This window comes from Rhipicephalus microplus, chromosome 10 (genome assembly GCF_043290135.1).
Source record: "Rhipicephalus microplus isolate Deutch F79 chromosome 10, USDA_Rmic, whole genome shotgun sequence".
NCBI lineage: Eukaryota > Metazoa > Arthropoda > Arachnida > Ixodida > Ixodidae > Rhipicephalus > Rhipicephalus microplus.
In genome coordinates, this window is record NC_134709.1 from 108,899,348 (window position 1) to 108,925,144 (window position 25,797).

Consider the following 25,797-nt stretch of genomic DNA (forward strand, 5'->3'; position numbering starts at 1 on the left):
ACGAAGTAGCACCGCTGGGGCAACACATGAGTTCATTTGCGACGTTCCTCATTACAGTACAGATATCGAGCATAACAAAACGGCATTCTATAGCGCGGAAAAATGTTAGGTGCAAAACTGTATTACTGTGTAGGAATAGGGGAGGTCGGCAACGTGCAACCCGCGCACTGCAAGTGGACTTCGTGACAGATTTTTGCGAACCCCGCCAAACGTCATACCACACCCCTCACCCTCCATATTGCAATTACCGTCTGGAGGCTGATATGGCACTTTTGACCACAAACGTCATGAGTCGTCAGCAAAAAAGAATCACCTCCATTCAGCGTTGTGCACCATCATCCAAGTTTGTCACAATTTAGCCAGAATTGAGCAAAGCTTCGGCAGTATCTTACAGTTCGCCGATCTTTTCCTTTTTCTCTTAGACAGCCCTCCCTCCCTTACTTCCGCTTTGACATCCAGCCTCGTACGAGTCGACATTATGCAACATGGCTCTTCGACTCGAAAGATAGCCAGATCTATGACGTCACGTCATAGATCTGGCTATAGACACGTCAGTACAAAACACGTGCGATCAGCATGTGAGTGCCACAAAAATTCTTTTAAACAGCCGTGACTACACTACAAATCATTAAAATCTAATACCAATAAACAAGATTGTGGGCATGTAAAAGGCATTTGTAACATTCACCATTGACGACGAGGATCACGCATGAAAAAAATAAATATGTGATAACCTTTAGGAAGTAGATTATACGTCAGGGATGCTTCTTTAAATATTTCTCAAAATTTCGGACGTCAGGGCATCGTAGAAAGGCATGACAAGGACACTGCATGTCAAGGACACTAATCACTTTCTGCGTGACATTGTAAATATGCGTGTTCCGAGTGAGGCTCTTCTGGTCACACTAGATGTGGTGTCACTGTACACAAATATACCCCATGCGGACGGGATTCGTTCTGTACTCCAAGCATACAATGACTTGGTAAATGACAAACCCATCGACGGTTCCACCTTGGGCACTATTTTATCACTGATACTCGAGCTTAACAACTTTGAATTTAACGGTGAACATTATGTTCAAACCAGCGGCACCTCGATGGGCACAAAAATAGGTCCCAATTATGCGAACATCTTCATGGGCATTCTAGAAAATAGCTTTCTCGCCACTCGTGACCTTAAACCACTTTATTACGAACGCTTCATTGACGACATTTTCTTAATTTGGCACCATGGTGAAGCGGCATTACATTCTTTCATTGCAGACTTTAACAAAGTAGAACCATCCATCTCCTTTTCCCACTCTTATTCACCAGTCACCATAAACTTCCTTGACGTCAATGTAACTTTAAGCAATGGTAAACTAACGACAAACCTATACAGGAAGCCCACTGACCGACAAAGATATCTTCATTTTAAAAGTAGCCATGTCAAACACTGCAAAACAAGTATCCCCTGTAGCCAAGCTATCCGTTTTAAAAGAATTTGTTCGGACAACAGGGATTTCACTCGCAACTGTGACCAGCTCCGTAAAGCATTAAGCGAACAACAATATCCTTCACAAATAATTGACGACGCTCTCCAACGGGCCAAATGTCTCGATCAGAAAGAGCTCATCAGTAAAGACAAGCGATTAGCGCCACCTTCCCAAACCAACCTCGTTCTGACGCATTCTGTATCTATTCCTAACGTGTCGCATATACTCAGAAAGCATTACAACATACTGACACAGACAGAGCTATCGGCTTAAGGACATCTTCACTGATTCACCGCGGGTTGTATATCGGAGATCAAGGAACTTGCGCGACATGGTAACTTCTTCCAAGACTAGATTCATTGCTCCCGTTGGTTGTCACCCCTGTAAAAAAAACGCGATGTAAAGTTTGTGCGCACATGACCACTGCAACTGTTGCTAAAAGCACAGCATCTAACTTTTCACTTAGGATTAAAGGGGACTTAAACTGCGATAGCAGCAACATCATTTACTTACTTGAATGCTCAATCTGCCACATGCAATACATCGGTCAAACCGAGACATCTTTTCGCATCCGTTTCAACAACCACAAATCACACGTAAACAGTTTGCCACATCTTCCATTGTCCAAGCATTGTCATCTACCACGTCATTCGTTTGACAAGATTATGGTAACACTATTAGAATCTGGCTTTAAATCGCACCATGATCGCGAAATTCGAGAATCGTTCTTGATTCACAAGTTCAACAGTCTGTTATCCGGCATTAACGAATGCGTAGGAAAAGTGTCATGCCTTTCTACGATGCCCTGACGTCCGAAATTTTGAGAAATATTTAAAGAAGCATCCCTGACGTATAATATACTTCCTAAAGGTTATCACATATTTTTTTTTTCATGTGTGATCCTCGTCGTGAATGGTGAATGTTACAAATGCCTTTTACATGCCCGCAATCTTGTTTATTGTATTAGGTTTTAATGTTTGAAGTGTAGTCACGGCTGTTTAAAAGAATTTTTGTGACACTCACATGCTGATAGCACGTGTTTTGTACTGACGTGTTCATGCCTGCCCATAAAAGCGGCCACATACTCGTATTTCTGTTAATTCTGACGAAGGCCGTGCCACGGCCGAAACGTAGAGTAAACAATTATCAAATTTTCGTACGTGTGCTCCTTTATTCTTAATTATATATATATATATATATATATATATATATATATATATATATATATATATATATATATATATATATATATATATATATGCACCGTCGATTACACATATCCTTCATCATTCCACTACTTGAAATAGCAGCTACCCAAGAATCTTCATTCTTAAAGCAAATTCAAACTTTTGTGCACAGTGACGCACGCCGAGAAATTGAGCGTCGGGCCGTCCAATCAGAAAGGCCCCCCTATGCCACATACTGCGAGCGAAACCATCACTAGCATCCTCAAAAAAGGAATAAGAAAGAATAAGAATGGCTAGAAAGCCTGATTGCTTACTGATTAGTGCTTTCTTTGCCTGTTCTCGAGAACGAGCCGCGGAAAAAGCGATGCGATGAATTTCTTGCGCTGGCTTTGACTCGAACTCCATCGGCGAAACCAAAATCTCAGAAGAAAGACCACGACAGCACAAAGATATCCACAATTTCCCAAGATATCGCAACCTGATAGCTCAACAATCGGAAGACCAACTACTATTTTTCTGACACAACCTTGATACGGACTGAAATTTTATGACGGGAAAAGTTGGTTACTCGTGTTTTGGCATATCCAAACTTAAAACAAATTTAATGACATTGAAGGAAAACTGTCTCCGGTATGCACTAAAGGTATTCTCTCCTACCTGTGTGAAAACCACGACTGTCTAGTAGTTAAGGTGCGACTCTGCTGTATCCATGGATTCTCGAATTGGGCACAGTGGAACTAGGGGTTTCGTGGGGGCATTTCAGGGTTCCGCGAGTGGTCACATTGAATGAAACCAGGTCAAGTTTCAGCGCCATTCGCACTTGATTTATTGACCTAGAAAAAATTGCATTGCATAGATTATTTACCGAAACTGTTGCGCCTGCCTCCTCCCCTTCTCTGCGTCCGATCGGCCTCCCCGAGAGAATAAAAAGTTAATTTTCTACGACACTCTGAAAAAAAAAAAACACCGGAATTTCTCAAGACCAGAATGTTTGAGAATCTCAGCTCTCGCATCCGCAGCTCGGAGTATAGGAGACGCTCGCAAATACCGAAAGATACAGACAAACACATATCTGCGCTTGAGACTATGGCATGCTATGTGGCCGACGGTGTATGCCGACAATGCCCATGGGGGGGGGGGGGCATCTTTTTCCGAAAATATGTGGGAATGCGTGTCCAGGCCACAAACTAGAAACTCCACTAGTGCATGCCTTACTAAGGGAGGCCTGGGAGGCCGTTCTCGTTCGAGCCAACTTAGAGACGCAGAAGGGTCTCTTGGATCAGGCAGAGCGTACAGAAATGGCCACTGGAGTCCTAGACTTGTGAGCCACACTTGCCGCTTCCTTGTCTCTCTCGTTTTTGAAAAAAAGATTTTTCAACCAAATAATCAAACAAGAAGTTCTTAAATTCTTATTTTTAAGTTGTATTTATTATTACATTTCTCGATGGTCGTACAATTCATGCGTGTGTTGAAATTCTGTAAGAAATCATCCGTTTTTTGGCCGATGTCCATGGTAGGTGGGGGCCAATGACGCTGACGAAAAAAGACAGCTTGTCGCTGCATTTCTCTAGGTAAAACTAGCTATACATATCGCAGTAATTTTTGTCATTTGTCGGCCCTAGATGCCTCATAAAAAGCAAAAATTGATGGTCGGCATCCTGCGTTGGCGGCGTCTGCATGAATGATGCAAAAAAATGATCATCGCGTGATGACGTAAACGTATGACGTCGTCACGACGCAACATCACATTACGGCGTCATCATGACATTGGCACTTAAACAAAGATAGGCCGATACGGATGCAGTCTAAAAGCAGGTGAGGTGAAAAATCTGATTGATATGGGGGGTTTAACGTCCCAAAACTACGATGTGCTTATGAGAGACGCCGTAGTGGAGGGCTCCGGAAATTTTGACCACCTCAGGTTGTTTAACGTGCACCCAAATCTGAGCACATGGGCCTACACCATTTTCGCCTCCATCGGAAATGCAGCCGCCGCAGCCGGAATTCGATTCCACGACCTGCGGGTCAGCAGCCGAGTATACCTTAGCCACTAGACCACCGCAGCGGGGCGAGATGAAAACATTTTGCATTGTATCCAGCGTCGTAGGCGTTGCAAAGCAAAATAAGAAGACTTTCACTTTCGAGCACTCTCAGGCGAATGTATGATTCGCCGTGTGAATTATTTTTTTGTGATGTGTTGTTTTTTTCATCTATGCGGTGTTCTTGAGCTTCATAGGTCGTTATCTCAAAGGGGCCCTGCAACAGTTTTCCAAGTAGCCAAGGAACGGATTCACTACAGGAGCTTATTGCCTCAGCATTTTCCTTTTGCCAAAATCATATTCGGTACTTCCGCACAGAACGAGAGGAGCTACACAAATCGGTCACGCGCTGCAATTGCACTCTCTCTTTTCTCGTCCCGTAATGGAGGCAAAAATGCTATTGGCCCGTGGGTTCACATTGAAGTGCATGGTAAAGAACCCGAGCTGGTAAAAATTTTCCTCGACTGTGGCGTCCCTCATAATTATGTGGGGGTTTCGGGACGTTGAATACCACGTATCAATCCCTTTCTCGTCCTGGTGAAGGGGCTGTAAGCTAAGCAGCGAGGAATGACACGGGGGAGAAAATACGTCACGTGCACCTCGCGACCCCTAGAAGTTTCTCTTTCTTCCTTTTTTGTTTCTACTTTCAATGCACGGCTCTTCTGTGCGATTGCGCGCGCGCGCGTAGGCAAGTCGTGGCCTGACGCTTCGGCTCCAGTAACGACCCAGCCCGTCATGCTCAAATCAGCCAATCGGGCATACATGGCTTGTGTCGCAGAGATTTTCGAGCCTGTAGCGTCATTTATGAAGGAAAGAGAAAGCGATGTTTTGTCAACTTTGAGAACCTATTGTAAATTCAAGGCTATGGGCTGCGCTATATTTTTAGCTCGGGTGTTCTGGGGAACCTCGACTACACATGAGCGGTGTTTTCTGACCATGCTCAAAAAGTGTTGCAGGGCCCCTTTGAAGATCATCCGCCCAGCTTTTGGCCGATACTCCCTTGTGGGGAAATGCCCACAGGAAGAGGATATCAGCCTCATCATGAATTACCGTCGCCACGGTTCCCGAGGTTTCGTTGGCAGCCGCCAGAGGAGCTATGGCCTCTCGCTGGGCCAAGGAGGCGCAGAGTCTGCACGGACTGCACGTCCTGCGGAGCGCGCACTTCCTCAGCCTGCTAGCCGAGGCCGTGGGCGTCTCCTGGTGCCACACCACGGCTCTCTTCGACTTGCAGCTAGAGTCGCTTCAGCGCCGAGACACGACCATGAACAGCGGCACTACTGACGTGCGCATCGGCATGCTGCTCATGGACTACCGGGCTCAGGCCGCCGCCACGCGAATGCTCGTGGCCGACGTCTTCCTCACCCTGTCCAAGGTAACTTCAACGACATCAAGCTCGCAGATGTGTGCGCCAGACCTAGCGACTTATTCATCAAACAAAGAGAATTCCGTGATTCCCGTTCCTTGCATGTTACTAGAATTGCGTCATAAAGCATACTGTCAACGTGCTTTTTCGTAAGATATCTAACCACACTGCTTCCAAAGCTAAGTTTATCACGACCCCACTTATCACTTAGCTGGTTCAGAACAACACCATAATGTGCGCGTAATTAGTTGCCACATTAACACTCTTTATCTGTCGTTTGTCCCACTCACGCCCAAAAGACTTAGACCACCTTCCCTACGAGATTCTTTTCATTGCAGACCAGGACTTATTTTGTTCCACTTTTCACAATTACTTGCGCTTAGTCAAGCATGAAGTGCGTATTGTATATGTTATGATGTCTTGGTTGCGATGGCGCTTATTCGAGACAAGACCTCGGAAGACAAATGGGCCAAGCGTGCACCAAGATGATGACACACTGTAACGATGAGAAAAAAGAGACAAGACGGTGATTGTGATCATACAGGGATGAGAAAGACGTAAAGAACAAATGCCCGCAATATTTTTTTACTTTCTTGGCTTGTATATCTCACCGTATCTCCATTGAACTCAGTTGTATGTGCTTGACATTGTATTTTCATATGCATTGCAGTTGTTATGAATGCGATATTATTTATGTTATATTTTTGTTGCTTAGGTACTGTACTCCTGTCTGCAAAGCTCTATGCGTTTGAGGGAAAATAAATGAAACGTGCTCGAAGTCCTTATAACAACACGTGGAAGCTCTTGAAGGGATCTAAAAATTCTGAAGGCGACTCTACTTCGGTACTTAGGGGTCTTGTAGGGGCACCGGCCCGTGCTATAAAATCTTTGGGTAAAAATGTTTTCTCTCACTACTGAGTGAGCAAAAAGAAGCGCGGATTGAAGATTTGTTCCTCCAGACTCCTCATGTCGATTGTAACAGAGATCACCGAACGTGGTATAACATTTATGTCTCCATTACTTCAAATATTATCACATATCTTGCCTATATAACGTAATAAGTGGATACAGCAGTTCGTTTTTGAATAAAAAGTTCTTGAACAAAGAAAAAATGGACAAGCGACGCTAGCTGATGACAGTCATTTTACAGAGCGTGTTTTTGTATATTTGCGACCGTGCTAGCAGCGTCGTGAGCTAAAATATAAAGATTTGATATTTTTAGGACAAAAACATAGGCGGAATCGCATCGCTCATGATAATGTCGGATTTTGAGTTGGTTACGTATTCTCAAGAATTCCCAACAAACGCTGTCTTATTTAAACTCGGCTGATTTTGGAACGCGATTGCTGCTTCTGTGAACGCTTCTTAATTTGTTGATACGTATAGCATGCATGGACCTTTCTATGTGTAATAAGAATGCATATTTGTGTAATTCTGGGAATATTTATTGTATAGAATTTGTTGCTTTAAACTTCCAAAAAAAAGCAGCTGGTGAAAAGAAAGTTATTATTAAAAACTGCTTACACAATTTTGTTCAAAACTATTGCTATTAATATCAAAGGCCTGTAGAGTGATAATCTCGAAAAAGCAGGTTTTATCATTTTTGTCATAACAAAATTACAAATTTTTGAACCTTTAGTTTTTTGAGCGTTGTACCCTACTGCGTAAAGGACATATATTGTACAAGAAATCACAACAAATCGCTTTTTTCCCCTTTTCCGAAGCTTGCGAAATAACAAGAGTGAGCATTTTCGGACGGCTGCCAATGTTATGCTATGAAAACGACCATTTGAATGAACTGCCTCTGAGTAGTTCGTGACTTCGCTTCTGTGTTCGATATCCTTTAATCCAAAGGTTTCCCTTCTGGTCGAGCCTTTCTATTCTTTCACTGCATCATCGGTACAGAATAGAGATATGAAAGGAAAGGAATGCCCTCTATACGTTCTTTAGTGTGTCATACTGAGCCACAGGTGAAATGTTAATATAAAAGGCGACGCCTCTACAGGAACGGACACGAACTTATAGGAAGCACTCGCCAAGAGGTTTGGTTTCGTTGGCCCTAAATGGCGTATTTTTCAAACCATTGTGCGATTACCAGAGTTGAAAGCGTGGCGATTGCGGGAAGCTAGGTCGCAGTAGCGCTCGCCGCGCACAAAACACGTTGTTTAAATGACTTCCGTTCTGCATTGGCAAACGTGTCGTGGCTGGTTGCTTACCACACGAATTTCGCACTTCACTTTTGATCTCCGGAGACACTCGATCTCTCAGGCAGGTACATGGTAGTTCAACGTTCTCAAGCTTGCCATGTAATTGTGTGACTAGTTCAGCTGCTGACTGTATTGAACCACCGTGCGTTGCGCCAGCCCACGCACTCAACGCACGCTGTACTGTATTTGCACGAAAGGCCTGACCACACGTAACCGTCGCAGCGCAGTGGCGCGTTTCTTTTTAATGCAGCACCACGCCCGCCCCTTATGTGGAGAAAGGGCGCGCAACTTCGCGCTGACGCGCACCTTCTCTCCCCAAAGGAAAGGGTGCGGCGCCACGTCAAAAAGCAACGCACCACTGCGCTGCGACGGCTACGTGTGGTCAGGCCTGGAACACGGCCCACTCGATCCACCCGACGATCCCTTACGGTGCGCATCCAGTGAAGGGTCGCACAAAGACGGCTGATGAATGTTTTGTGTAGCGAGCGCAGCATACCTTCCAGCACTCTGTGCTGCAGCGTAGCAAAGCATATACATGGCGGTAGTCTTCAGGCTCCAGCGTGGGGCTCGCCGATCGGCACTCACGCTTTTCGTGATTTATTTATTGGTAACAGTGTAGGAAAGTAAGTATCATCTATATGGTCTCTCGTGAGGTTTTATATTGACGTGTTTACGTTAAAAAAACACAAACACACGATGGTGAAATGTTGCACGCTGCCCGCCCACGAGAACTGCATTGATGTTGCGAACTGCTCAAATGCAGTTCATTGAAACGCTTTTTTTGTGGAACACTTTGCACTCACCGAAAATTCCTCATTGTTATTTTGCAAGCCTCGAAAAAAAAAACAAATGATTGTATTTTCTCATAACAAGAACTGTCCTTTACGCCCTACAACGCTCTGAAAACACATTGTCTGAAAATTGGTAATTTTGTTGGGACAAAGATGATGCAACATATTTTTCCGGATTATCACTCTGCAGTCCTTTGAGAACAATCTGAACGAACTTGACCAAGATTGAGAGGAGTTGGGCTATGATAAATCTTTGAGTTACCTAACGGTTTTGCTTTTTGGTGTTTTGGGGGACAAATTTGAGTACTGTAAAAATACTAGACAAATACAAATCAATATGCTTTTTACTTATATGAAGGCCTATCAGTGCTGTTAGTATGAAAAAGCTAAGACGTTCACAAAAACACAGCATTTTAGATAAATTTTGAAGATACGTAACTTGATAAGAATCCAATAACATCATACGAGTAATTTCCTCTTTATTTTTGATTTGTGCTACAATTGAAGGAATTTGCAATATTTAGCTTGTGACGCTACTGTGACATGATTGCTAATATACGAAAATGCACTCTATAAAATGGCTGTCGTATAACTCACGTCACCCGGCGATGCTTGTTGATTTTTCTCGTGTTCAATAAATAATTTTAATGAATACGTGATTTAACACAAATAGGTCATATGGGCATGCCATACAAAACCATCAGGAAAATCGAAGATGTCACATACACAACGTTCTGTGAGCTTTCCTGGAATCATCCGCAGCATCTGAGCGGCTCTTTTTTTTAATTTATCCAATAAAGTTTTAATAATTGCCCTGATGCATTGGTCCTTGTGTGATGTGACTTGATTCCCCGACACCATATGTAGCCAACATAAATTTTTGAACCAGACCCGTTGAATTTGGCAGAAGTTTCATTTTTTTAAAAGCAAATTGCTTGAAAATTTGGAGGACCGGAAGCATGTGTTCGACCTTAAGATGCTTGAAGGAATACTAAGACTGTCAGTGATTACTCTGACTACTAGTGACGTCATTTAGCTCCAAATAAGGAATGCTTCGTGATGCACAGGCCGTCGCTGCGGTGTGGCTCGAGGCGGCAACGTTGCTGTCGGACCTTGAGCCGGAGCCCGCGAGCCCCCAGCCCGAGCTGTACAACCTGTTCGTGAACGGCGCCACGGCGTCGCTGTGCAGCTGCCTCAAACTGTGCCAGCGTCACGCCGCGTTCCTCGAGCTCACCGAGCAGGCGGCGCATCCCAGTGCCTTAGACGCGCACAGGCACACGTCGCATCGGTGGAGTACGCAGTGCGATCGGCTGTTCGACCTCACCGTCGACTTACTCGCCGACTTCGAGGAGCGAGTCTACGAGAAGCTCTTCCTCCCCTAAGCACGCTGCCTATTCGAAACAGCAGTTCCGTCATAGTCACGTGTACAGCCTGCTTCTGGAAAAAGCACTACTGGCAGCAGCCAGTCTTGCTGTAGAACGCAGGCAGCACCACATATACAACGCTGCCTCAGTGTACTTCCGGCCGAATAAGGCACCAAAAGTTTAATTTCCAGGTCAGTGCGCAGAGCACAAGGAACTGTATTGAACCTGTCGGCCGACCTTGTTTCTTCCTGAGACGCGCTTGCAAGGAACACGAAAAATTGAATCTTGCACCACCCACAGTGTATAACGAATCAAAACCCGCATATATAACATTAGGCGACAGTTGGCGATTTTTTCGCGAGAGTGGGCTTTGTATTCGACACGTACAGCGCTTACAGTCTGCCGTATCCACTAAACATTCAATAGTAATACCGCATAGGCTTCTAGACATTCTACATTTACCAAGGACGATGGCAGTATGTCTCAATTCAAATGAACGTTACTTTTACGGGTTCAAGAGAAACCAATTTGAGCTACTAGACAATATCTTAGAGACCAGACATTTCAGAGGGAAGGAATTATGCAACTGAGCACCTTGATATTATTCGGGCGCACAGCCACTGACGTGGGCAATACATGTTAAAATGCATTCCTAAGGCTTTCAACGTAAGCCGCACTTCGCACACACACTGTTTCCATGATTATGCGTAGGGAGCAAATACTCCCTTTCATTGCGTCTTCACGATGTCGCGTGACAGCAGGCCATTCAACCTGATCACGCGCAGCACAAGTAGGATACAAAGGTCTGCAAGTCACAGTAAAGAAGCGCACTTGGACACGTCCCACTCGTGTCCAATTTGGGCTGACGATTGCTCGACCATGTTTGCCTTCTTCCTTTGGTTTGCGCGCCGTATTTTTTTTCTATTTTTTTAGAGCAAGTTTGCTTCGCGATAGTGGTATAAGCCATCACCAACTGTCTTTTTACTATAACGCGTTTAAATAGCCAATATGAACGATGGGATTTTTTGACCGTTACGCTATAGAGCCTCCTTGTCATGCTCTTTCTTCTTTTCATTCTGCTTGCTTGTATAACGGAGACAAGCATGTAACATGCGATAGTGCGCCGCGTACGGATGTAGCCATATCTGTGCATTCATTTGTAGCTCTGTTACGACTGCATTCGCGAATTATTATTTATTATAAACAGTGGTGTTGCTTTAACAAGAACATTCAGAATGCCATTCCAAAGGAAGTAATCAACGCAATTATTTGTGTTGCACTCAGTTACCATCAGTGCGGAATTCGAACCGAAGCCCAGCACTCGAAAGGAGAATCTATAACAACAAAGGAACAGTTCTGGCACGACGCCAACAGTACCAACTAGACATCAATGCTCCAGTTATCTCGCGATAAATAATATCTGAGCCCTAGGCTAAGCTCAACGTCCTAATTGGTGTTCAATAAACCCCGGTTTTTGTAGAAGGCTCCACGTGTCTTGGAATAATCGGTGGCTGAGCTCTCGAAGGCAATTTAAGTTTTTTCGTAACACCGCCTATTTGCCAGTGTGGCACCTTACAAATGGCAAATGCTGTCTCGAGCATGGTGCATGACCAAATAAGGGTAACATCTCATTTTCAACAATGCAGCTAGCCATATTCTTTTCTGTAATTAGAAAATCCGGTGTGGGCAACCTTGTCGGTGAGTGAAGAATTCTGATGAGTGTATAGAATAAAAAAAAAAAACGTCATGCTTACGAGGAACGCGCAGCACAGTTACAGTGGAAGATGAGCGACTTTTCAGAGCTTTATCTAAACACTCTTTGGGTAACTGCTACAAGCACGCTTGCTCGGTACTCACTACACCTTAAATACTTGCTCGGTACCCACCATGCATTTATTAAGTATACTTTCTGTGTAGTCTTCGTCCTTTTTGAGGGAGCCGTGGTATTCGCTAGACAGTTGCTAGAATTTTCGTCCACATTTTTTATGCAGTGGCTGACAACGATGAAGAATTATGCCTGAATTAGGTATGCGCCAGAGGTAACAGGTGATCAAGAACAACCTTTTGTAACAGGTTGGAGCACTGGATGACCTACTCGCTACGCAATTCATTGTGGGATATCTGGTTGTTCCCTTGGTGTTCTTAATCTTCATTACTCATATTACCGCTATTCCTTTACCGACATCAAGCCGGCTTAAGGCGAGTTTGGAAATGAGTTCCAAGCACTGGCGTAATTCAGTGGCAGCATACTCAGCTGGCACGCAGCGGACTGAGGTTCGAATCACCACATTTTGACTTTGGTATTTTACAGCGAAATCTGGTATGAGGTCACAACTCGGGTCACACGCAGTTGTCCGCCGCCGCCGGTGTCTGGAACCACATCGCACGAAATTAGAAAACAAATCTTAGCCCAAATGACAAAGTGGGGCTCGAACCCGGGTCAGCTGGGTGCCAGCCCAGTTTTATACCACTGAGCCACACTGGTTTTTTTTCTTTATTACCTGTTTTTGTTTACAGGTGTTCACACAGAAACATGGTGTTTAGGACTTGTTACCAAACTTGCCTTAGGCAGGCTTGATGTCAGGAAATCAATCACGTTAATACGACTTATAAAGCGTTTTAAAACCGCGAAGGAACAACCAGCTGTCGCACAATGCGAATAGCGTAACGAGTGGGTAGTCTAATGCCCCTACCCATTACAAAAGCTTGTTCTTGTTCCCCTATTAACTGTGGCGCATACCACTTCAGCCATAATTCTTCATCGTCGTCAGCCACTGCATGCATGCACAAATGGCAGAAAATCCCCTGCAAATGTTCAGCGGGTACTACGCTTTTTCGTAATTCTTCTGAGAATCGTGAGGAATTGGTTGGTTGATTGATTGATTGATTGATTGATATGTGGGGTTTAACGTCCCAAAACCACCATATGAGAAGCGTGAGTGAGTGAGTGAATGAATGAGTAAGTGAGAGAGACTTTATTTCGTGATATGGCGGGGCTAGGATTGTCATCCGCCGGATCACCAAATAAAGTATTTCTCACTCACTCACTAACTGACGCTTCTCAAAACAATGAATAAAATAAGCATAGAGAATGCCGGCCTAATATACACCCAAAAATTATTAATGCTCTAGTGGGTATCAATCAAGCATGCTTGCAGTAGTTGGCCAATGAGTATTTTGAAAGGCTCTGAAAGGCTGCTCTTCTAGATTTCGCTGGTACTTTGCTGCACCTTCCGCGCAGGCCTGGATTTTTTTTCCAAGTGTTTTCTTATTTCTTATTTTCCGAGTATTTTTCCGAGTCTGAGTATGTCCGAGTGGTTACGAACACTGGTGGCGGACAACTACGGCACCGCATATACCCGTGTTCTGATCTCAACAGCTTTTGCTGTAAAAAAAAAAAATAAAACAACTAAGGGTGCATTAGGCTGCGCAAGGCTTGAAACGGTTTCTCCTAAGTTGCTTCTAGACTTACGAGCAAATGGCTCGTGGGGTTCGGTTATGCGTAGGCTTTAGCTATATAAGTGATGCTAGGCTGTTTCCGCGTCGATTCTCAGTGCAGAGTGGCTCCTGCTCAAACACAGAAAGCCAAGGACACATCAGGGATGTTTAAACTTCAGAGGCAACCAAGAGTTGGCACCTCTCATATCAATCTATCGGCACGTCGTCGTTGGCGTAGCCCTTTCTCCTCTTCTGGGTATGCTCGCAGCCGACCTTGCGTTTCCCGTTGTCTAGTATTTCCTAGTTATACGTAAGTGGATCTTCGGCTCCCCATTGTCATTCGCAGCTATTTATTCGGTGAACTGTCGTGCTCATCATTTTTGAGTGAACCAGTGGGGAGTAGCGAGATCTACGGAATTTCTGTGGCACGTACCCGTTCGTGATGGATGGCTCGTCGATATATGGATGGATGAAAAACTTTATTGGGGTCCTGAAGGATTCTACCACCTTTTTATAGGGGTGGGATTGCGGGCCGCTCCAACGTAAGGATGGGGAGGCGTAGCCTCACCGCCGCATCGTGGGCCTTCTTGACAGCCTTGAGATGTTGTATGAGAACGGGAATCGTGAGCGATAAATTAAAGCCATTTTCGGAAGATTCTTGATTTTTTTCCTTGTAGAGGGGGACACCTCCGGAGTTTCCCAAAATTAACTAGAGGTTCTGCGATTGTTCTCTGGTTCAGTGACCATGGAAATGATGGGTGGTACACGGATTTGCCTAGTCTTCGTAGCTTCGAACGCATTTGGGGCGTTGTTTAATGCAGTGTTTTGGTATTGTTTTGAATAAGAGAACGAATAATTTTGAACTTCGTGACCCTATTTGAGTAGGGGATCCTAAAAGGCTAAGGTGGCGAAATGAAACTGCTGACCGTTTTTCGTTTGTCGTATCATAATAAAGCAGCTCCAAGCTACGCGAAGCGAAACGGAGCTGAAAGTATTATTATTAAGACATATCCGCCTCACTCTACCCATCACTCCCATCCTCGCTGAAGCGCCATGCCTTGGTGCTCTCCCACACACTAGCGCCGAAGTTCCTTAATGTATTTAAAGGAAACTCTATGGTCGGGCTAACCATTGCCACTTTCAGTTTTTGTGGAGCAGTCTTGAGCAGTGGAATCTGCCACCCATACAATGATAGTGTTCTAGCAGGCCACACAGAAAAATTACAGCTAGAAAAATCAAAATATTACTGCAGCATTTATGTTGTATTGCGAGGCATGTACTCGTATACAGGACGCGTGTGTATGTAAGGCATGAAACTTGTTTACAAGCAAAGGAATTTATTTCAGATTAATTCGCAAACAGACGCGTGATGCTGTGGTAGAAGATCCACTTGCCACGATAACGATCCGGGTTCCATCGCCACCCTGATCCATAATTATTTATCAATCACTCAAGTTTTCATTTCCAACAATTATGTACAATTTTTTGGGAGTGTTTCAGGCGAAAAACTGTTGCAAACAGCTTGAGAATGCTTGAAGTCTCTTCATGGCGGCACGCAATATACACCGTATATAATATAATAAAGTAAGTAAGTCTGCACGAGTTGTAATATTAACATAATATTAGAACATATAAAAATAAGATTGTTTACAACAGTGATCATTTGACACATGTATTGAAAACGAAAAAGAAAGCTGTGAAACCTTGCAACTTTTTGTGAAATTAAAACTAGAAGTAAATGCCATAAATATAGATACCACAAAAATGAAATACCATGTAATAAATACTGCGATATTTTTAGCGATTCTTTACTTAGTCTATATACTTGTTCCTACACAAGAGCGTTATGCATCTTCGGAATAAAAAAATATTTCTCATCTGTTTCCGGGTTAAGGCATGAACATCAATAATTTCATTTTCATACTTAAAGAGAAGTAAAAAGACATTTTAGACGATTGATTGCATAAGGTAATTAGTACGCCTTTCTGGAAAAAGCCATTTGCCCTAGAACGTAGATCATTCTAAATTTTCCGGTCACGCATAAGTTCATCATTTTTCACTCCCAACCAATGACGCCGACGCCGACACCTTTATTTCTGTAAAACGAGCATTTTAACGCTATGGCGTTAAAACATTTCGCTGGTATAACCTGACAGATTTTGGTATGCATCCGTTTTCATAAGCTTATAGGCTTTACCCCGATACTTACACTACCAGCTCGTTCCGCCGTTCTTGGGAAGCAGCTAACTTAGATTGTATGCTCTAGTGATGCCCCGCGTTACTGGGCAGCGATCAAGCCATCCGGGCCAAGTCGTGCTCCACCATCAGAAGCCCCAACAACGAGGATCAGCTTTGGGCCGTCCAGAGAGCCGACGATGTGGTCCATCAGGCTCAGTCAGGGACCTGCGCACTTGGTGCAATCGCTGTCGTCAGGCGTTTTGTCTCACGTTCATGTCGCACCTCTTTTTTTTGTAGTTTTGTGCTATTGCCCACGTGATTAATTTAAGCTTGACGTCTGTTTCAGTAAATCAACAGCTGGCAGTTGTCTCCTGTCTTTGATGTTTTGTCGTCACCTTCGTCACCTTTCCCAAGAACTTAAATTCTAGTACGCCACGCCGACTCGCCCAAGCTTATGCTCTGAAACACGTGAACATTCATTTTGCGGGGTCAATAATAATTACTGCTGGGGTTTAACGTACGAAAACCACCGTATGATTTTCAGAGACGCAGTTGTGGAGAGCTTCGGAAATTTTGACCGCGTGGGGTTTTTCAAGGTGCTCCTAAATCTAAGCACACGTGCCTCAAGCATTTTCGTCTCCATTGAAAATGCGGCTCCCGCGGCCGGCATTTGATCCCGGGACCGGCGGGTCAGCAGACGAGCACCTTAGCCATTAGATTACGTGGCGGGTCTTGCGATGTCAAGGCATGGCTCAGCGGTGTACCGAGCTAAGTGTTCAAACCTTCAGGCGAGGAGGTAGAACGAAAACCTGACAGTAACAAATACGTGGACTGCCAGGGGGGCTTATTGTGAAGCCACTAGCCTAAGAAATCTGATGCGTCTGTGAACTTTACTGACACCCCTAAGTCTGTGTCTGTGTTTTCTTCCGTTGTGGCCAATTCGCTGATCATGTCAGCGAACATACAGGTTTGTTTTGTAACTGTCATGCACGACTTTACATTGACTGGACTTTAGCCTTTTAGGTGACACATATAGGCCATAATGTTGAAAACAGAATGTAGGGCATTCATTAAGTCGAGGAAGGAACATTATTAACGTGCCTAGTAACACATTGGCTGGCCTTGCTGCACTGCCAAGAATGTTGCTCCGATATAATAGAACAATTTGGTGGCTTCAGAGTTGTAAGAATTTCTTAAAAATTATGGTGATCTGCATAAAATAACTTTAATTTTACACAACTAGCACTTGACTATAGATTTTTATTACGCATTTTGTGGATACTAAGCCCGCAATATCTTTAGGTGAAATTACACATGACTATGGTTGTGCCATCAGTGCCTCGTACCGGCTGTCCTATCGTCATTGGTGCAATATAGTTGTACAATGGGAAAATGAGAGTGAATGTATCACGCTGTCTTGACAGGACGGCGTCGTCCTCATGCAGGGAACTGCAATGTAGTGGCAATGTGTCAGTGCTGTGATGCAGTCACATAATTTAAAAGCGAAATACTCTTGAAGCACAGTCAAGTTGCAGATAGGCGGGAAGCCAGCTAGCAGGCACCAGCATGCCGGCATGCTAACACGTGCACTCCACCCGCAGCAAGCAGCAACAGCGCAGTCCGCTGATTGTCAGACGAGGACGAAGACGACGAGAAGCACGCAAAAAGGCCGAGCTTGTTGAGGGACTCCTCTGCACCCAAGCCGGCAAGTCTGGTGGCCAACTCCGGGCAGTAATGTCTGGTCGCAGATTCATGCATGCACCGCTGATGGTTGTACAGCTCGCTGCGACAAAACAAAACAAAAAGCAGCAACGTCACCTGATATTTTGATGTGCTGAGAGCTCATAAGAACTAGGCCTCCTACAAGTGAAGAATGCCAAAAAAAAAAGAAAAAAAAAACCGCTGCCAACCGCTTATTTCTCAGGCTGTCTTCAATTTAAGTCAAATTCTGAAGGTGACCCTTATACTCGATTTAGCCGTCTGGTAGCGGTACTAGCTTCCTCAGCGTCCGACGGCCTATAGCTGGGTGCATGCACTCCTAGTGTTGAGTCAATGTTTCGCACGCGGCCTAAGCAAATCTCAATGGCTACGACGAAGCGCGTAGTTGAGATCAATTCCGCCATGTGCCGTTACGACCCCAACTGCATATATATATATATATATATATATATATATATATATATATATATATATATATATATATATATATATATATATATATATATATATATATATATATATATATATATATATATATATATATATATATATATATATATATATATATAATTCATGCCGCCCTTGCTTAAAGCCAGGATGTCTTGTATGTAAGGCGATGCGAGAAACAGACAAAGCAACCAGCACGCAATCCAAGTTTTCGATTAACATACGAGGAAACCTAACATGCGATTCCTCTAATGTGATTTACCTACTCGAATGCAACGTGTGTGGTATGCAGTACATCGGACAAACAGAAACACCATTTAGGATTCGCTTCAATAATCACAGAGCCCATGCGAAATCAGCCCCAAGTCTACCTCTATCAAAACATCTCAATCTTCCCGACCATGCATTCGACAAACTATCAGTAACGCTGTTAGAGACGGGATTTAAATCAAATCGAGAACGTGAACAACGAGAGTCATACCTTATCCACCAATTTAAGACCCTCGATAGAGGAATTAATGAGAATCCTGGTACATTTGCAGCAATTAAAGCATTAGAAAACAATAACGGCAACAATGAAAATAGTAACTGAGTTCACGGCACTGCAGCTGCGAAGGGCACTGGACAACCCAAAACAATTCCAAGTGTAACTACTCTTCCTAAGTGCAGCTGTCGTCTGTTTTCTGTTTTATTTTACTACCCAATCAATTGTGCCATGCACGACATGCCCAACAGCAACCCTGTGCACAGCCGGGAGGCCCCCACGGCACGCGTAATTTAGAAGCGGGCAAGGAATTCGCATTGCACCCGCTTGCGCAGCCTACAGCAATACGGGGCACCCCTCTATTTACGACGAAATGTTGACAGGGCGCGGAGTAGTTGAAGGCTTAGAACTTCCTAAAGTGGCCGCTTACCAGCCTCTGCCACAATACGCGGCCCCCGTCCTTCTACGACGAATTGTTTACGGGACCCCGAGTAGTTAAAGGCTTAGGACTTCCTGAAAAGCTCTTTCTTGCCCCACACCGAACCGCCAGTGCCAGGAGGGGCCGTTTGATCGGGAGGAATGCGTTAGTGAACGGAAACATACACAGACCTCTGACATCAGAAAGGTGAAGGGGAGAGGGGGGAGAGGGATGAGGGGGGAAGTGGAAGGAAGAGTGGAAGGGGGCACCCGAGGGGCGTCCACCGTATATTATTTTTCTCTTTTTTTCTTTTTTCTTTCCTTTTTCTTTTTATCTTTTTATCTTTTTCTTTTTTTCTGTCTTTTTTTCTCTTTCCTTGCCCTCTGATTTGACATTGTATAAAGCTGAGCACCAACAAACTGTATCTTTAATCCTGATGAAGGCCAGACTCTAGGCCGAAACGTCGAAATAAACCACGCTGTGACCACTTACGGAGGATCTACTGGAACATATATATATATATATATATATATATATATATATATATATATATATATATATATATATATATATATATATATATATATATATATATATATATATATATATATATATATATATATATATATATATATATATATATATATATATATATATATATATATATATATATTGTAGCTCGGTACGTCGGATCCTGCACTACCTGCTGATATATATCTTCTGCTCTTCCAATGAACTTCTTCAAGTATTTCAATTAATGCCCTTCGTCTTATGTAAGCATACGCTTCAATATCTTATGGATTCAATATAACTGTTAGCTTGAGCCAGATCCGTCGACTTCAAACTATTGATTTTTTACACAGATTGTTATATGGTTGTACTCTCAGACGATTGGAAGTGGTCGCTCAACAGGAAGCGCTTGAAAGAGATAATGTGTCACTTGATCATTGGTTGTGCGTCTTATAAAACTTGTTGCTGGACTAGTTGGTGCAGAGTTAAAATATAAATAAATAGCCTAACACAGGGTGAAGACGTAGCTCTTTTCCCTCGTATACGTGTTTGTGCCGTATTGCACCACTTGCCTGTATTTTTGCTCATTCCTCGAATATGTCCCGGTGGCTCTATCTTCTTTCTGTCGGTCAACCTCAAAACACAAGTTGGTCGTGATATCATGATGCGATGCGGTGGTAACTCTATGTGTACCTAAAGGACAATGTGGTGGCAAATAACAAGTAGAAAACAAGACTTATCAGGTGTTCTGAGTGCAGGAACCTGAATAAATGTAGCTTGACGGACGATAATGTGGTCGCAACAGCCACTCACATAAGGCCAATGCTGTGAATTCATTGGAACAAATAAGGGGAATCGTCACAACCTAGTTAAATAAAGATAAAATGCACTCGACATCAATATACCAGCTCTCCGCTGAGACGACAGTGCCATGTGTGGTGTCATTCGTGCAGTGTAACCCCAACTGAATCAATACAACACAGGTTCAGGACTTCGCTTTAAGCCACAGAATAACACATCGCAATTATATTTTTAAAAAATCCCGAAATAGGTAAAAGTACATTATTGGCTCCAGTGCACCAATACCTATAAGTACGAAGTCATGAATACCAAATCCGGGAAGTGTTCCGAGAAGTTAATGATTTCGAATAAAGTAACCGACAGACAGATGAAGGAAAACGGAGTGAAAAGGGTAGAAACGGCAAAGAAGGAATCGGTATAAGAATAGTTTCACTGATCGCAGAACGGTCTTTGCAATTTAACGGCCTCGCAAGATATCTCAGGACCACACCAAACAGGAGTAAATATTTCAACAGAAAGAGGCATATCTGATCTGCAAAGAAATTCTGGAATATAGTTCACACACCACAATGGGTAATACGTTTTGGTTGTTTTATTGCCCGAACCCACAATATGATAATCAGAAACGCCGTAGTTGAGGGTTGCGGGAATTCTGACCATAACGTGCCCTTAAATCAAAGTATGGAGTACTCAAGCATTTTCGCCTTTACGGAAAAATGTGGCCACCGTGGTCGGTATTTGATCTTGAGACCTTGCACCGCAATTGCCTACGCCGATATTCGCCTAACAAGGCCTGTCGAAGACATGCATCGTCCAGAAGCTCTGGTTTTTGATAAGTTAACATAAGCCCCAGTACCTGCGACACCTGTGAAGCAACGGTTCTCCGAATACCCCGCCAGCTGTTACCACGCCCCGAAGGTGACGCACTGCTGAAATTCTGAATTATGCTTAGGGATTGAAAGATAGCTCCCTAAATCGACAGCGGGGGTAGAGTGCCTACTGCTCTCGGCTTCTTTGCCGAAAGTTGTGGGTTCAATCCGGGCTGTGGGGGTACCGATTGGAGGGAGGCAAAATACTCAGGACCCACGTACAACGATTCCTCGTGTGTACCTCTAGCATCACTTGGGGCTAATAATCGCACAACCACTCATGCCTTTAACTACGACAATTTGAAGGCAAAAAAAGCCATCTTGTCTTTAATGTCACGTGCATTACCGCCCCCCGCCCCCCACTGGTAGGCTTTAAGTGCCCAAAGTGGTTTAACTCTGCGTCCGGGAACAGCCCACCCTTGACCCAAGTGGCAATGTTATGTAATTACATCTTGTGACGTCACTATGACGCCATTCATTATTTTCACGATATGTTACGTCATGATGACATCACCACGCAAGTTCTTGCATCGTTCGTGTTGTCGCACCACCCTCTATACCGACGTTGCTCTAGAACAGCTAAGGCCTCCTCATATCCTCCTCTCCTAACGCCTTCTTCGCCACACTACGATGCAGTTAGCTTTGTCGACGCTTTCAGGACACGGGAGAATGCACGAACGAATGGATTCGCAATGCGCCGTAAGTACACTGACGAGCGCGCAGCAAAGGACATTTCTGAGAACGCGTTTTCCCAACCCGTCGTAGTGTGATTACGTCACCGAGGAGCTAAGAAACTTAAGCTAGTCTAGAGGGTTAACGCCAGTGGTCCCTTCTCACGTATGATGAGGCATCTAGGGCTTTCGCCTTGAACTAGATCATAAGATTAGATCGCCTGCATGCATGCCAAGTCACATACGTCAGCGAACTAAAATGCGCCCGTTACCACACACCTGCATAATCTTCTGCGCTGCCGCTTGCTGACGGTGCCTATGCCTTGTAATACCGATCCTTTCCAAAACAGGTCGGTGGCCTCTCTTCCAACACTTGCATCGCACGCCTCCCAGTCCTCGGTGAACTCCTTCAATTCACATCCTGCAATAAGCCAGTTACTCTTCATAACAATCTGCTTGAAAGCTAAGAACTGTCAGCCACAACGCCCTAGTGGCAATAATTCTTATGCTTTATTTCGGTAATGAAAATAATGATAATTTCAATGCCGTATGTCACATAATGTACTGATGGTTAATGGAAAAAGTTCTGCCAAAATTAACACCGAGTTTCTCCGAAGTCATTTATAAATTTTGAAGCTGTGTACGTTGATTGAAAATAAGGGAAAGCTACCATAGAAAGTATGACAAAAATATTTCCGATGACACTGATAAGTTAAAGCTAATTGAATACTAATCTAGACTTCGTTGACCTTCCATGGTCATTTACGAGTAGCGTTGCCCGAAAAAAGAAGTTAGAGATTCATATATACGCCCATTTAAGACGTGTTTAAAGGCTCTTTCTAAAGAAAGTTGCTGCAAGCTTATTAGTCTGGGCGTGATAACAATTTTAGGACAATAGCAATCTCGTGACAGGTTTTTCGGTGGGCCCTTCTTTGTATCTTTATAATAGAAATGACTGTCTGACAAAATAGTTCAAAGGCGAATGGTTAATGATTACGGGTCGAGGGCACAGGCATATTTTTTTTCGGAAGGAGGGGGGGGGGGGCTTAAACCTGGTTTGGGGACACCTCCCTTAAAATGGTCGTTTCTCGCTCTGTAAGCTATCGCGAAAAACACTTTGAAGAACGGGCAAAGACCCGGTGTGCTCCCCCCCCCCCCCCGTGCTACGCCACAGTCATGGGTCATCAATAATGAAATACGTAGCTCGCGAGAGGTAGAATGATTGTTCGGTGACTGAAAATCAGCATCATCCTAACTAAGCCAACTGTAGGACAAAAGCCGCACTCATGTACCGCCAGTCAACTCGGTCCTGTGCTTGCTGCTGCTACTTTTCACCCGCAAACTTTTTAATCTTACCAGCCCGCCTAGCTTGATGTCTCCTTTCGTGCGTTAGCCTTCTCTGGGAATCCATTAAGTTACTCTTACTGACCAAGGGTTATCCTGTCTACGCGCTATGTGCTCGGCCCATGTCTATTTCTTCTTCTTGATTTCAACTATGATATCTTTATCCCCAGTTTGTTCCTTGACCCACTCTGCTCTCTTTTTGTTTCTTTGGGTGACACCTATAATTTTATATGCCAGTTCACTGCGTCGTCGTCCGTTTAAATTTAACCCTCTTTGCAAGCCTCCAGGTTTATGTCCCGTAGGTAAGTACTGGCAAGAGGCAGCAGTTATATACCTTCCTCTTAAGGGATAGTGGTAATCTACCAGTAATGATTTGAGAATGCGTGTTGAATGTGCTCCACCCCATTCTTTAAGTTACTTCAATCTCGTGGTTCGGCTCCACGCTTACTACCTGTCTTAAGTAGACGTACTCTTTTAGAACTACAAGTGATCGAAAATAGTGGTGCGTAAAATATGTTCTAAGTACTCTGACTTCCAGGGTTTGCCCGCCTTCCCGTAAGCAGCACAAGGAATGAACGGTGTTCGCTACTTACACGACACCTCTGTGGTCACCGGTTAGCAGTTGTTGCGGTACGTGGGGTATTTTCGAAGACGCAAGAGGATAGCCTCAATCGGTGTTACTTCTGTTATGATGGAATGACAGGGATCGGCGAATAGTAAGCTTTAAGTTCGAAGCGAACTTGAAGAGTATACTCATTGGATCAAACAATTTCGAATGAAAATAGTGCCACAGTATTTATACCTTATTTGAAAGAAAAAAAATCTCGGTATTTTTGATATGATTTATGTAGTTTGCACAATAGCTTCAAAAATTGTAACTACGTATATGCGAATGGCACCTTTTTGTTCGTTGTAAACTGGAAGTAAAGTTGAATAGTAGCAAGATTTGTATATCAGTAGGCGGCAAGTTATATCTGGTACATAACTTTCGTTTTAAAAATTACTATGCATAGCGCATATAAGCCCATAAACCAACTGCTTTCAAACTTAAAAGAAATAGTTGAAGTGAAGGCAATATGTATATTCATCCTTCAAATGTGGCTTTGCGGCAATGCCCAATGCCCTTAAATAGGTGGTTTACGATATAACTACTTCACATTACAGTGGAGCAACTTCAACAGGTCAATTATACCCACTCATATATACAGAAATTTTTTAATTTCGAATATCTCAACTTCTTGTTGACGAAATAAAATACTGTAATATTCAGATATTCGCAGCACCTGAATTTTCGCCCGTACCTAGTGTATAAAGCATCTTTGACTCATAGATGTTCAAACTTCACTGTTCTAAAAATGCACTCGATAGCTGAGAAAACGCTGCAAGCTCATGACAGAGATACGGATAGCAATAAATCTGGTGGAGTATTTTTGCCGATGAATGTAGTGGCTTCGCCATCAAGCATGTTCCTCTCAGCGTCTGGTGCCCAGATACCTTGCGTCTTCGGGTTAGACTAACAAGCTGCGCTCAGAAATAAACAACATTAAAATGCAAGTAAGACAGGCCAGGTCCATCCGTCCGTCCGTCCGTCCGTCTATCTATCTATCTATCTATCTATCTATCTATCTATCTATCTATCTATCTATCTATCTATCTATCTATCTGTCTGCCTGCCTATCTATCTATCTATCTATCTATCTATCTATCTATCTATCTATCTATCTATCTATCTATCTATCTATCTATCTATCTATCTATCTATGCCTCAGCCTCTGTCCGTCCGTCCGTCCGTCCGTCTGTCTGTCTGTCTGTCTGTCCACCTACGTCTGGGTGCTTGCTCTCTTGATCACCCCCTTAACTTGATGTCAACCAAATTTAGTATGGGAGGGTAAGATGGCTTGACGATTACGACTTGCTGGTCATGATATGAATAACGTGACAATCCCGTTGTGTATGTCACTTCGTAACTTTCTGCCGGATAGTGGCACATACCTACGGGTGGGTGTCAGACACTGGTGAGTAACACTTTATATGTACCCGGGAATGGCGAGAACACACGTGGGTAATTTAAACGCGTGAGCGTAAAGTAAAAGCTGACATCGGCTGTGTTGACCCAACGAATGTAAAGAAAAAAATGTTAGGGTTCCAGCGGGAATCGAGCTCCAGAATTCTGCGTGGCAACCAAGTGTCCTACCGCAGAGCCACGCCAAATCTCACAATTGCTTTTCAAATACACCGTATTGTTCGTGAAGGAACAATTAGAAGTGCATTGATGGCTATAAAATTGAATAAATATTACATATGTACTTCTACGATAGAGCCGTAACGTCAAGTTAATATCAGCTGTAGTTAAGCACAATGTACTGAAGGTAATAGACATTGTATATGAACCAAGCAACAACGCTAGCAGACATTGGTAGCTTTATTTTGAGAGCTTTCAGAAGAAAAATAAATGCATCTACACAAAGTTAATGACGACAAGTTTTCAAACG

At 43.6% G+C, this 25,797-nt stretch overlaps 2 protein-coding genes across 2 annotated transcripts in view; one reads left to right on the forward strand and one right to left on the reverse strand.

Moving 5' to 3' along the window:
* Window positions 1-5,797: 5,797 nt before the first annotated feature.
* LOC142774357 (uncharacterized) lies at window positions 5,798-10,486 on the forward strand. Its single transcript, XM_075874746.1, has 2 exons — window positions 5,798-6,073; window positions 10,130-10,486. The coding sequence occupies exons 1-2, from the start codon at window positions 5,798-5,800 to the stop codon at window positions 10,442-10,444; spliced, it is 591 nt and encodes a 196-aa protein (XP_075730861.1). The 3' UTR covers window positions 10,445-10,486.
* Window positions 10,487-17,304: 6,818 nt separating this feature from the next.
* The window catches only part of LOC142774839 (uncharacterized), a 21,218-nt gene continuing 12,725 nt past the window's right edge, over window positions 17,305-25,797 (reverse strand). The window contains exons 2-3 of the mRNA XM_075875981.1: window positions 22,241-22,382; window positions 17,305-17,825 (exon numbers count right to left, since the gene is read on the reverse strand). Of these exons, the coding sequence (XP_075732096.1) occupies window positions 17,594-17,825; window positions 22,241-22,382 (374 nt within the window). The 3' untranslated portion in view covers window positions 17,305-17,593. The remainder of the gene's footprint in view (window positions 17,826-22,240; window positions 22,383-25,797) is intronic.

Coding starts and splice junctions, on each gene's coding strand:
- LOC142774357 (XM_075874746.1), top strand. CDS start 5,798: ATGGCCTCTCGCTGGGCCAAGGAGGCGCAGAGTCTGCACGGACTGCAC. Junction 6,074..10,129: donor TCTTCCTCACCCTGTCCAAG/GTAACTTCAACG, acceptor CGTGATGCACAG/GCCGTCGCTGCGGTGTGGCT.